Below are 12,417 nucleotides of genomic sequence, written 5' to 3' on the forward strand. Positions count from 1 at the left end.
GTGTATTTGTTCATAGTAATGCAGTTTCTCCGACAAATGATCCTACATTGATATCAGTGACAAAAAAAAGACATAAAAGTGATTTTTTGGCTTTCTTTCCGCGTGATAATGACATGATATGTGCAGTTTCACAAGGAATAGAAATGCAATGTGCAAGGAAATCAACTACTACACCCTTCAGTGAACCCTTATCTCATCGGCAAGTTACGAAAATGAGCAAGAAGATAGTGTCACAGAAAACAGAGACGTGTACAGAATGGGCATGTTGTCTGTTTTATATCTGGGCGAACTTCGAGTAATGGAAGGATACTTAATCGCGCTACATCCGGCCATCGAGTTAGTATGATTCCTCTTGATCTAGATGATCTCAATGATGACAAGCTTCATTATTGTCTGAGTGGATTCATTATAGAAGTGAGAAAGGAAAACAAACTATGTTCCAAAAGGTTTAAGACACTTGGTTTAGCTTATCCAAATGAAACTGGTGAATTTGGACAGAAATGTGTAGTTCGTTTCTGACCCGGTATACATAGAACGGAAAATCACACTGGACAATGTGATGGAAGTGAGAGCAAGGCCTTAGAATGCATCCAACACATGCAGGCAGATATCGATGTCATTACTGATTACTGTAAATCAGGAGCAAGTCCTGTGGGATAAAGTTATTCTTGGCGATTCATCTCCCCGACCTTGATACCATGCTATACTCAACTGGCCTCAACATATGGCCTTACACAGTGGCGTTGATCACAATCCAACGTGAATTTTGGCCTCAATTTCAGAGACCTGAATTTGCTGATTGGTTGATATTTGATGAAAAGCTATAATTCTTCCTGAAGTGAATAAATCTAATCTAACAGTCCAATCAGTGATGGTATTCTCACTCATCCAAGCACAAATCATGTCCTTGATATCAGAATTCACTCGCTCAACCTTGACTCTGAGGGTGTCTTGGTTTACCGTGCACAATGATCAGATCTATCTAAGTTCTATTAGTTCAGTGACTACTTGAATTCAAACTTAGCAGTATCTGTGGGGCGCCAAACAACATGAATATGTCCATAAGCAATTTCAGCGGTTCTCTTTGATATTAACGGCTGTAGCACACAAAACCTGGTCAAATGGCACTGGTACACTAGAATCCACGTGAAGAAACCTTAGGGTAGGGACTGCATGTCGACTAAGCGGAACTGGCCACGGGTTGTGAATTCCTCTGACATACTAGGGTAGGGATTGCATGTCGACTAAGCTGAAATTGCCACGAGCTGTGAATTTCTCTGACAGACTAGGTCTGATTACGACTCTTCTTGCAGTGACGGATACTTCACATAAATCGCCTGTGTTGACGTCTCAGCAATTGAGAAATAGTGTGTAAAATGAAACTAGTAAATCTCAACATAAAAAAAAAAATCAATTCTGATGAAGCCTTTGAGTCAGTATGTGATAATTACCCCTAATGCTACTTTCTGGTTACTAAAATTGTACTCTGATTACTACAGAATGTTTGTTTAATAGAAAACATGTGCACCATGTGTTTTCTTTAAAACGACATTTTTGTGACAATATATACTAGCCACATAAAGAAACTGTGCATTGTCAAATTATTATCCCAGTTGATAAGAACGATAGGAATGTCAGAGGTACATATAAACTTTAGTGAAAGTGATCATGAGACCATTACAAGTCGGGAACATTTCATCTCGAACGTCATGACGTCACGAGTTCACAAGCAGGACAGGGGTCAAACGACCATGTCACAAGCTCAATAACGGATAGGTCCACCATTGTCATTGAGAAGAGAAGTGCATCGACGACGCATGGGGCCTATCAAACATGCAAGGAAAGCTTGTAACATGTCACGACAGATTCTCTCGAGTTCTGTTGCAAGGTCAAGGACGTTATCTGGAGGATGAGGAAGACAGTGTAGTCGTCGATCTATCTCGTCTCAAACAAGCTCTATCGGGGAGAGATCCGTTGAATGTGCAGGCCATGGGAGTAAGTCAACGTTGTGGTGTTGTAGGAAATCCATAGCAACCCTTGTCGTGTAGGAGTCTTAACACTTAGCCATGACATTGCAGAAATTACCACAGGTCGAAGAATCTGATCCCTGTAGCACACAGCTGTCAAGTTGGCACGATCAATCACCAAACGCGTTCTGTGGCGTGCTATTTTTTCCACCACAAATCATCACGGACCCACCACCCAAGCGATTCCTGTCCAAGACACAGGCCTGTGCATAACTGTCTCCCACTCACCTATAGGTACGTTGACGTGTGAAATGTTAAACTTTGACTCATCTGTAAAAACAACATTTCTCCACCAACACAAGGGTCTGAGGACATGATTTCGGCACGACATTCAGTTGTCGATGACGTTGTGTCAGGATAGGTCGTATGGCAGGACGTCGTGATATATATAAGAGAGGGAGAGGTGGTTGCATAAGAGACGATTTTATTCACTAACTTGGATGGACATTGTACGGGAATCATGCATCTATTTTTTGTTAATCATGTTCAAATGTCGTTCACGTGAATGCGTTTTGGTGTAATGTTGAGACTTCGCCAGTGATCATTGATTTTCATTATTAACTGAACTCATGGCAATGATCTTTTCAACGCTACACATTTGGTTTACAATGCATCATTTCATTTGTAAACAATACCTTCAATCAGCATGGAATATTTTGCTAAATCTTGTTTAGAACAGTTTAACCTGAAGTAAGTAGCTACATTTACACTAGTGAATCTTAACCTTTGATGTGTGGTATATGTAATTATGAATATGATGTTTACTATGTAAGACTCTTTCGCGTGGCGACGGTTAGTCACATGACGGCAAAAGGAAGTTGATGAATCTGTTTTTAAGTTCAGGGATTTCTCGAGAACATATTCTTAAAATGAGATTAACCCTGACGGACCATGTCCACATTCCGGAAGCACACCTGAGCACTCCCCAGTAGGACTCATTATACATACATTGCTTCTGAATGTTAAAACCCTGTAAAGTTCATCTTAATCTTTCAGCATGTGATTGAATAAACCAGACCAGGTATTTGCATTGCTCACATAATTTCTTACTGCCTTCTTTTTCAGTTATAAATGATGGCAAGCAGGAAGGAAAATACACCAACACCTGATTCATCTAACGCCGTAAAACCTAAAGGTAGACGTTAACTGTATCTATTGAAACACTGCTTAGGTTAACCACACTCTGGAAATCATAATGAACATATTGAGTCTGGAGTGTGGGACATTGTCTTTTTGTACAAATAAAGAGTGTTTATTGCGCAAACTTGTCATTTTTCTAGAATGTTATCAGTGTAGAACGTTTTCTCTTTGTTCGTCCTACTCATGGCAGATTCTTTCGGCATTTGGAAACATAAATTTGCTCAAAATTATCAATAGAAAATCGAAGCAACCAACATAAAATATTTGTGGACACTTAGTTATGATTTCAGTGTGAAAATACTGGATTAAATACACTGTCATGTGAACTGATAATTAATGTGTTGAAAAAACAAAAGAGTACTTTCATCAATACGTTGGTGGTGAATTATGAGCTGGATGGCTTACATTGTGGAACCTAACTCACAACAAATAGGTAGAACAAATAGGTTAGAACACCCAGTAACAAATTAAAACATCGGAGTGTCGCTTGAAACAATGGGTCATTTGAGAGGCATTTGTTGAAGTTGCATAGGTGAAGAAAAACCAAGTAGCATGGATAGTCAATTTCTTTATTGCAATGAAAGCGATGTCTCGGTGCAGGTAGTGTTGATCCCGTGACCTTAGCATTATTATCCCGCCTTCTGATGGTCCCGGGAACCCTTAGATTTCTTTGGTTGATATCTTGTATGATTCTTCCAGTTTAATTCATACTGGCCAGTGTCACATTGCTGAATTAATGTTCAGATGAGTGAGTGACGTCAGTTTAGCTTTACGCCGCACTCAGCAATATTCCATCTATATGGCGGCGGTCTGTAAATAATCAAGTCTGTACCAGACAAACCAGTGATCAACAACATGAACATTGATCTGCGCAGTTGGGAACCAATGACACCGGTCAACCAAGTCAGCGAGCCTGACCACACGATCCCGTTAGTCGCCTCGTACGACAAGTATAGTCGCCTTTTATGGCAAACGTGGGTTGCTGAAGGCCTATTCTACCCCGGGACCTTCACGGGTCATCTTCTGGTGATTCCAAGGACTTGGATGTGCGAACCTGCTGCCAGTGTTGACCAGTAGGATTATACTGACGGAATAACACTACCATGCAGCTGAAAGTACACAGTTCCATCACTCGGCAAAACACGGGAATATTTCTTTGCATTACATTGATGAAAGTTGATTTCCTTAGGGTACGCAGTATAATGGGTTTTTTTAAATTTTTATCTATTGTATTTCTTAATCCCAGGCAATAATGATGACGGGGAAGTCTTTACAGTTGATTTCACAGACAACGAGGACAGGTTCTGGATATGTTTTACAGAATGGACATCCATTCCGAAATCTGGTGAATGTCAGATCATACTTACACGAAGAGTTAATCAACATTCGTGTAACATGAAATACACTATGTTTTCGAACAGTAAGATTAATGTCCTATTGTATTTCCTAATTCCAGTGTTTGTTGATGACGATGACGTCTTCACTGTTGATTTCACTGGCAAGGAAGAATGCTCCTGGATACATTTAACAGAATGGACATGTATGCTACCATCAAAGGACTATGAAATCACATTCACACGAGGAATTAATAAGCACTTGTCCAACATGATGCGTCACTTTGACAGACCTCCTGGTGTGAAGCTGGCGAGTTTACGGATTCCTGAAGAAAAAGTCATACTTGTCTTCGGACATGACACAAAGGCTAACGCTTTCAACATGTTTAATATGTACACTGATGTGAGAAAATCTGTCTTAACATTTCTGCAGAAAGTAAAAGTACACCCTGAAGATATCAAAGTGATAGTACGATTCACAGGAACGAGTCATTCAAGGCAGCAAGACCAAGGTAAAACAACAGCTTTATTTTGACCGTATCTGCACTGACTTCTACTAAACCACATATTTGTTCCAATTAATGGCCACTGCTTGCTAAAAAATGTCCACTAATGCATACTTCCATATATAAAACATGAACCGGACTCATTAATTTGTAGCCTTAAGCAAACAGTAGCGACCTGTATCCTCGATTTGGTGGACGTTTTGTTTTTATGAAGTAGTATATTTAAACGAGTATTGGGGAAAAAGCACGAGCACAGTTGGAAAAACTAACCCAATACAGCAGATACCTAAACCGGTATCACACGGTACCAGTGTAATATATACACCTACACTTCATAAATGTTCAAAACTACAATAGTAACGAATACTTTAACTTCTCAAATATACACAAGGTACTTCTTTTACAATTGCAGCATTCACAAACATTACTAACAAATCACTGTATCAGCCTCGGTTAGTCAACAACGATCAGTGAAAATGTAATCCACCTGTCGTGTCATCACAGCACATTCACGAAAACATCACCTGATTCATATGATGAAGAAGTGAGAACATACTTTGAAACGTCATGACACTTCACAATAAAGAAGTTGTATTCCATAAAACTCTTGTCGTCTTTGCAAACATTGTGAAAGTCTTAAGATCTTGTTGTATCAATAAGACATGTGTTACTGACTAAAGAACCGTCAAATGTATAGTTTGTGTGATCTTTCCAAAGGGAAATCATACATACACACGTGTGACTACACATGAGATAAGAACAACAGGATTGCAAGAAATGTTTGGTTATTATGTTCAGTAAGCTTACTGATAATTTGGCATCTCCTGGTACTGTGTTTTACTTATTGATTGATTGAGTGAGATATTTGTACTCTAAGTTGTACTCTAAACCGTGATACGTGAACTATTGAATTCTCAAAAGGCATTCTTAAATCCAAAAGCATCGTTTCTTTTCGTATGATTATGAGAGTAATTTTGCGGTGTATCTTCGAAAGGTGAGTGTTCAAGGAAGTGAATTAACGTGCAAATTACAGAATAAACTCTTCGACCGATGGTGATTTTTACATCAGATGTAATAACCCAAAGAAGGTAAAGTGTTACACTGCCGCATCTGCTGTTGTGAAAAATGGCATACATTTCAAGCCAATGTGTCAATTTATATCTTTCATATTGAACGGTGGTATTCTGTCGAACATTCTCTTTCATTTCAGGATACAGATGTGTATTTGATTCGACGACAGATTATTCTGAAAAGGATAAATCAGAAACAAAGTGGTTCTGCATACCTGACACCCTCGGCCTTGAGGTCGACAACGAGACCAGCAACAGTCATTTTACACGACTTAAAGCAAATATGACACGTTCTTTTGAGGCTTGTCTAGGGAGAGTTACAACTGGTTCTGTGATATTTACTTTTCACCACAGAAGCACAGAAGACGCCCTGGAGATGATCAGTAAACATGAAGAAGTGAGAGCAATGATCCTGGAGTGCCTCCGGGAGATAGATTCTACAGTGAAGGACATCCAGATGGAGGTCCAGCTGCAGGACTTCATAGGTAAGAGATACATTTAGGTGCTTGACACGGAACAAGAAACACTTATCTTCAGGAAAATATACTTGCTACTTTTGTGTAATGAGCCCCTATTTAGAAATTATTAGATTCGTGTTTGACATCTTTGCTTCGAAGCGCCTTTGTTCTACTTCCTGGGATGTATGATCCAGACTCGATTTGTTTAGAAATATCATACAGCTGTAACTCTGCTGAAGGAAATCTCAGGATCTCAGGTGGTAGGGCTAGTACAAGCAGCAGCACGTGTGATATATAGTGATATCTCCTATGAAATATCATACAGCTGTAACTCTGCTGAAAGAAATCTCAGGATCTCAGGTGGTAGGGCTAGTACAAGCAGCAGCACGTGTGATATATAGTGATATCTCCTATGAAGATCAGTTATTGCCCTTCACTATCACATGCTTGACACGAGAACTGGATCGGATGCTCGTAATCTCCATACATGTCATTTTCTCGTCCACAGTCGATTATACAACAGCTGTAACAAAGCTGAGTGATTCACCAATAAGATTGATAAGTATATAGTATTCAAATCAACATACTGGCATGCCGCATTTCTATTGGCTACAGTCATGTCCTATGAGTCCTGGAAAATGCAGGATTCTCCATATCCTCAAGGAGGCAAGCAGGGTTGTACGAAGCATTTTCACTCCTTACTAATGCATTTGTTAAAAACTTTAGCTTGTGGAAACTGTGTACCTGCCTTTCTGATTTTGCAAGTCGGTTTCATCATCTGTATAGGTGATGTTGCAAACAGAATCGACCCAAGTTTAGGATCACTGTAATATTCATTGCATGTGCTTTTCAAAATTGTTATACACGAACAAATCGCTAAAAAGTCAAAACAAACTGCTGACTCGGAACTCTGCTTCAGATCCACGTTCACTGCCTGGACATGGCGACCTAGATAAAAGATACGTGGACAAGCAGGTATCTGTAATCATCTCGCCTGTCACTCATCTAGTTTATGGCATCTTGCCAACAAGCAATAGATTTATGAATAGTTTTGACCCTAACACCCCCTGGTCACCCTAATCGATTGGACCGAGTTTTACACGTGTTAACGATTGAAGTATTCTAAGTTTAATGTTGCAATGTGTGTGATATTTTAACCCCATTTGTTTGGAGTTGAAAGACTACCCGCAGTAATGCCCTAATGTATGTTAACTAAATACTTAAACAGTCTACGTATGTCCTGATAACACAGATATCTAATCAATGTAGGAACACGAAAAAGTGGTACAAGAACTGTCAGAACGAGTGGCAACATTGCAGCAGCAATTACACGAGAAGGAACGAGCACAACTGGCAGGTACGTGTTGCAGATATGTGTATGTTATGATATACAGTGAAGTTAAATAGGTTCCCAGATAAATTCTGTTGGAGTATTATATATTGATCATCACGTGCTATTCGGTTTGCCTCAGGCATACGGCTGTCAATGTGGGAGACGAGGCCAGGTTCTCCTCAGCCCTCAGAAAGCAGCGGTTTCTGTGAGTACAAACTGTGACCAGTAAAAATTATTCAAAACAATCCGTACTTAACTGCCCCACATCGTAAGACAAGTCCTGTCCTTAGATGGGTCGTGCTGTCCATGGACGCTCTAGTTATGGACGTGTTAGGGGTACATCAGATGGCAAAGACATTCCAGTGTGTTTATCTCATCAAATACATGCACAAAAATAAATCTTGAACAGTTGGAAGGCAGTTTCCATTCTTCACTTCAGTCCATAAAACATCAGAATTTGTGTCTATGTAATGTGAACTTCTTACTCAAACGATAACAGTAAAATTGTAATTCCTACAGCTGCAGACTTTACTGTTTCAGTTACGGCAACAGATACAATGACAGAAGTTGGTGACGAGGAGATTCAAGATATCACATGTAAGCTGAAACAAGATTGGTGTTTGTTTTATGTATGGACAACTTCTGTGTTGCAACAGATGCTAACACTGTCAACAAGCGAGGGATACATAACGACACAGACAAGGATAATATATACATGGATGCCCTCTGAATGATGTATCCTCACTTTGAGGAGAAGCCTATGACAGATAGTGGTTATGTAGTCAGATGAACACGATGCTAAAGTTGATGTCTGATAATAAACTTAATCCAATCATTGTTAATCCCCACGTTCCTTTGGAATAACATAAACCAATTTAATGTCGTCCTGTGTTGTCACTCAGTTATTTGTTTCTGTAAGTAGGTGAGTTGTTATAAATATATATCTTTAAATTACAGATCTACCAGAACCTGGAGGCGGCCACAGACAAACAGGAGGCGCCAGTAAACAACAGGTATTGTCTATTTGACACGTTTGACAACCATTACAGTTACTCCGACACTCTCTTGTGACATTCTTATTGAGGGTTGTTGGAAATGTGACATTACGAGATCAGGATCTGACATATATCTCTCAAATACACGTAAACTGTAAATCAGCTGAAACAAATAAGCACCTGTATTTCGTACGTCTGATCAGTGCTACTCGTTCAGCCATCATTGTTAGAAAGTATAAGTACATGCACAAGGCTGTTAATGTTTGTCTTTCACATTCAGTTACCAATGTTTATAACCCATGTCTTGCAGCACGTGTATAGAGTCGTCACTGATCTGAGAAAACAACTTGCAGACACGACACAGGAGTTGAAAGCCACCAAAGAGAGGATGCACAGACTTGAGATCACACACAAGAAAGGTAACCCTGGACGACAATCACTACATAACCCGCTACTGACAGTCATTATGCAACGACAAATTGAAACCACTGCAAAAGAGCGCACTACATTTTTATTAAACATCAATGCCATAATATTTAGTTTCCTGTTCGGAAATGTAGAACAGATTAGAGTTACTTCCCCTGAATCCAAGTGCTGCGGCCAAGTGTCTGTATCGTCATCATCTAAGAAATATACACAGCAACATCTGAAACAAGACCTACAACTTAGCCTTTCCTAGGGTGTGTATGTGCAATAAACGATACAAGGAAATCCTACCGTGACCGTATGTCACAGAAAGAATGGGAAAAGACCACTTCCATTCGTGACAACTTGTGTCATTCCGGGACAAGTCCACTACCCCACATCAGAACTAAAGTACTGTCGGAGATAGGAAACCTAAAAAGTGTTCTTGGTCTGTTACTATGTATTCCTAAATATTCGCACAACTGCACAACAGGACACGTAACCGCCACGCCACCTATGTCGGCATATCCACGCAAGCAGGCTTAGAGGGCTGTCACTGTAAGAAGTTGTAGAGATGTAAAGAAAAAAAAGTTTTCCCTATTCCCGACAGTGCTTTAACTGAAACAATACAACTCTATTTCTGTTCAAATCCATCAGTATTAAGCATCGGTCTTCCTTTTAATGTATTGACCTGCTTTTAAACAATAATTTTTATTATGATGGTGATGATCATTTGTTGAGGGTCCTAACGTAATTGTTCCCAGCAGTTCTACATATATTTCCTGGGTTAGGATGCCTCAAAATAATAACAGAGAGGATCGTCTTATCACAATTAGACACACAGTTCACTTAGACAAAAAGAAGTAAGAAGTAGAAAACAGTGAAGAGTTCGTGGAGAGTCCTGTCATGTCATGATTATATGTACATACTGTGTACCTCACCCCACCCCACACACTGAACACCTTGATATGTACATCCTGTGTATCTCACCCCACCCCACACACTGAACACCTTGATATGTACATACTGTGTATCTCACCCCACCCCACACAGAGAACACCTTGATAGGTACATACTGTGTATCTCACCCTACCCCACACAGACAACACCTTGATAGGTACATACTGTGTACCTCACCCCACCCCACACACAGAACACCTTGATATGTACATCCTGTGTATCTCACCCCACCCCACACAGAGAACACCTTGATAGGTACATACTGTGTATCTCACCCTACCCCACACAGACAACACCTTGATAGGTACATACTGTGTACCTCACCCCACCCCACACACAGAACACCTTGATATGTACATCCTGTGTATCTCACCCCACCCCACACAGAGAACACCTTGATAGGTACATACTGTGTACCTCACCCCACCCCAAACACAGAACACCTTGATATGTACATACTGTGTATCTCACCCCACCCCTCACAGAGAACACCTTGATAGGTACATACTGTGTACCTCACCCCACCACACACAGACAACACCTTGATAGGTACATACTGTGTATCTCACCCCACCCCACACAGAGAACACCTTGATAGGTACATACTGTGTACCTCACCCCACCCCACACACTGAACACCTTGATATGTACATCCTGTGTATCTCACCCCACCCCACACACAGAACACCTTGATATGTACATACTGTGTATCACACCCCACCCCACACAGAGAACACCTTGATAGGTACATACTGTGTACCTCACCCCACCCCACACACTGAACACCTTGATGTGTACATCCTGTGTATCTCACCCCACCCCACACACAGAACACCTTGATATGTACATACTGTGTATCTCACCCCACCCCACACAGAGAACACCTTGATAGGTACATACTGTGTATCTCACCCTACCCCACACAGACAACACCTTGATAAGTACATACTGTGTATCTCACCCCACCCCATACACAGAACACCTTGATATGTACATCCTGTGTATCTCACCCCACCCCACACAGAGAACACCTTGATAGGTACATACTGTGTATCTCACCCTACACCACACAGACAACACCTTGATATGTACATACTGTGTATCTCACCCCACCCCACACAGAGAACACCTTGATAGGTACATACTGTGTATCTCACCCTACACCACACAGACAACACCTTGATAGGTACATACTGTGTATCTCCCCCCACCCCACACACAGAACACCTAGATATGTACATACTGTGTATCTCCCCCAACCTCACACACAGAACACCTTGATAGGTACATACTGTGTATCTCCCCCCACCCCACACACAGAACACCTTTATATGTACATACTGTGTATCTCCCCCCACCCCACACACAGAACACCTTGATAGGTACATACTGTGTATCTCCCCCCACCCCACACACAGAACACCTAGATATGTACATACTGTGCATCTCCCGCCACCTCACACACAGAACACCTTGATAGGTACATACTGTGTATCTCCCCCCACCCAACACACAGAACACCTTGATATGTACATACTGTGTATCTCCCCCCACCCCACACACAGAACACCTAGATATGTACATACTGTGTATCTCCCCCCACCCAACACACAGAACACCTTGATAGGTACATACTGTGTATCTCCCCCCACCCCACACACAGAACACCTTCATTTGTACATACTGTGTATCTCACCCTACCCCACACAGACAACACCTTGATAGGTACATACTGTGTATCTCAACCCACACCACACACAGAACACCTAGATATGTACATACTGTGTATCTCCCCCCACCCAACACACAAAACACCTTGATAGGTACATACTGTGTATCTCCCCCCACCCCACACACAGAACACCTAGATATGTACATACTGTGTATCTCCCCCCACCCAACACACAGAACACCTTGATAGGTACATACTGTGTATCTCCCCCCACCCAACACACATAACACCTTGATAGGTACATACAGTCTATCTCAGCCCACACCACACACAGAACACGTTGATAGGTACATACTGTGTATCTCCCCCCACCCAACACACAGAACACCTTGATATGTACATACTGTGTATCTCCCCCCACACAACACACAGAACACCTTGATAGGTACATACAGTCTATCTCAGCCCACCCCACACACAGAACACGTTGATAGGTACATACTGTGTATCTCCCCCC

At 41.2% G+C, this 12,417-nt stretch overlaps 1 protein-coding gene across 3 annotated transcripts in view; it reads left to right on the forward strand.

Annotated features, from left to right (window-relative positions):
• The window catches only part of LOC137269893 (uncharacterized), a 42,678-nt gene that overhangs the window by 1,748 nt on the left and 28,513 nt on the right, over window positions 1-12,417 (forward strand). For 2 of the 3 annotated variants that reach the window (XM_067803731.1, XM_067803732.1), the window contains exons 2-10: window positions 3,093-3,162; window positions 4,624-5,013; window positions 6,218-6,562; window positions 7,455-7,510; window positions 7,805-7,892; window positions 8,008-8,073; window positions 8,409-8,465; window positions 8,826-8,881; window positions 9,174-9,282. In XM_067803731.1, coding sequence (XP_067659832.1) covers window positions 3,099-3,162; window positions 4,624-5,013; window positions 6,218-6,562; window positions 7,455-7,510; window positions 7,805-7,892; window positions 8,008-8,073; window positions 8,409-8,465; window positions 8,826-8,881; window positions 9,174-9,282 — 1,231 coding nt within the window. In that variant the 5' untranslated portion in view covers window positions 3,093-3,098. Of the gene's footprint in view, window positions 1-1,942; window positions 2,262-3,092; window positions 3,163-4,623; window positions 5,014-6,217; window positions 6,563-7,454; window positions 7,511-7,804; window positions 7,893-8,007; window positions 8,074-8,408; window positions 8,466-8,825; window positions 8,882-9,173; window positions 9,283-12,417 lie in introns of those variants that run through there. The other variant, XM_067803733.1, reaches the window with a different exon arrangement.

The sequence above is a fragment of the Haliotis asinina genome, unplaced genomic scaffold (assembly GCF_037392515.1).
Source record: "Haliotis asinina isolate JCU_RB_2024 unplaced genomic scaffold, JCU_Hal_asi_v2 scaffold_18, whole genome shotgun sequence".
NCBI classification, from domain to species: Eukaryota; Metazoa; Mollusca; class Gastropoda; order Lepetellida; family Haliotidae; genus Haliotis; species Haliotis asinina.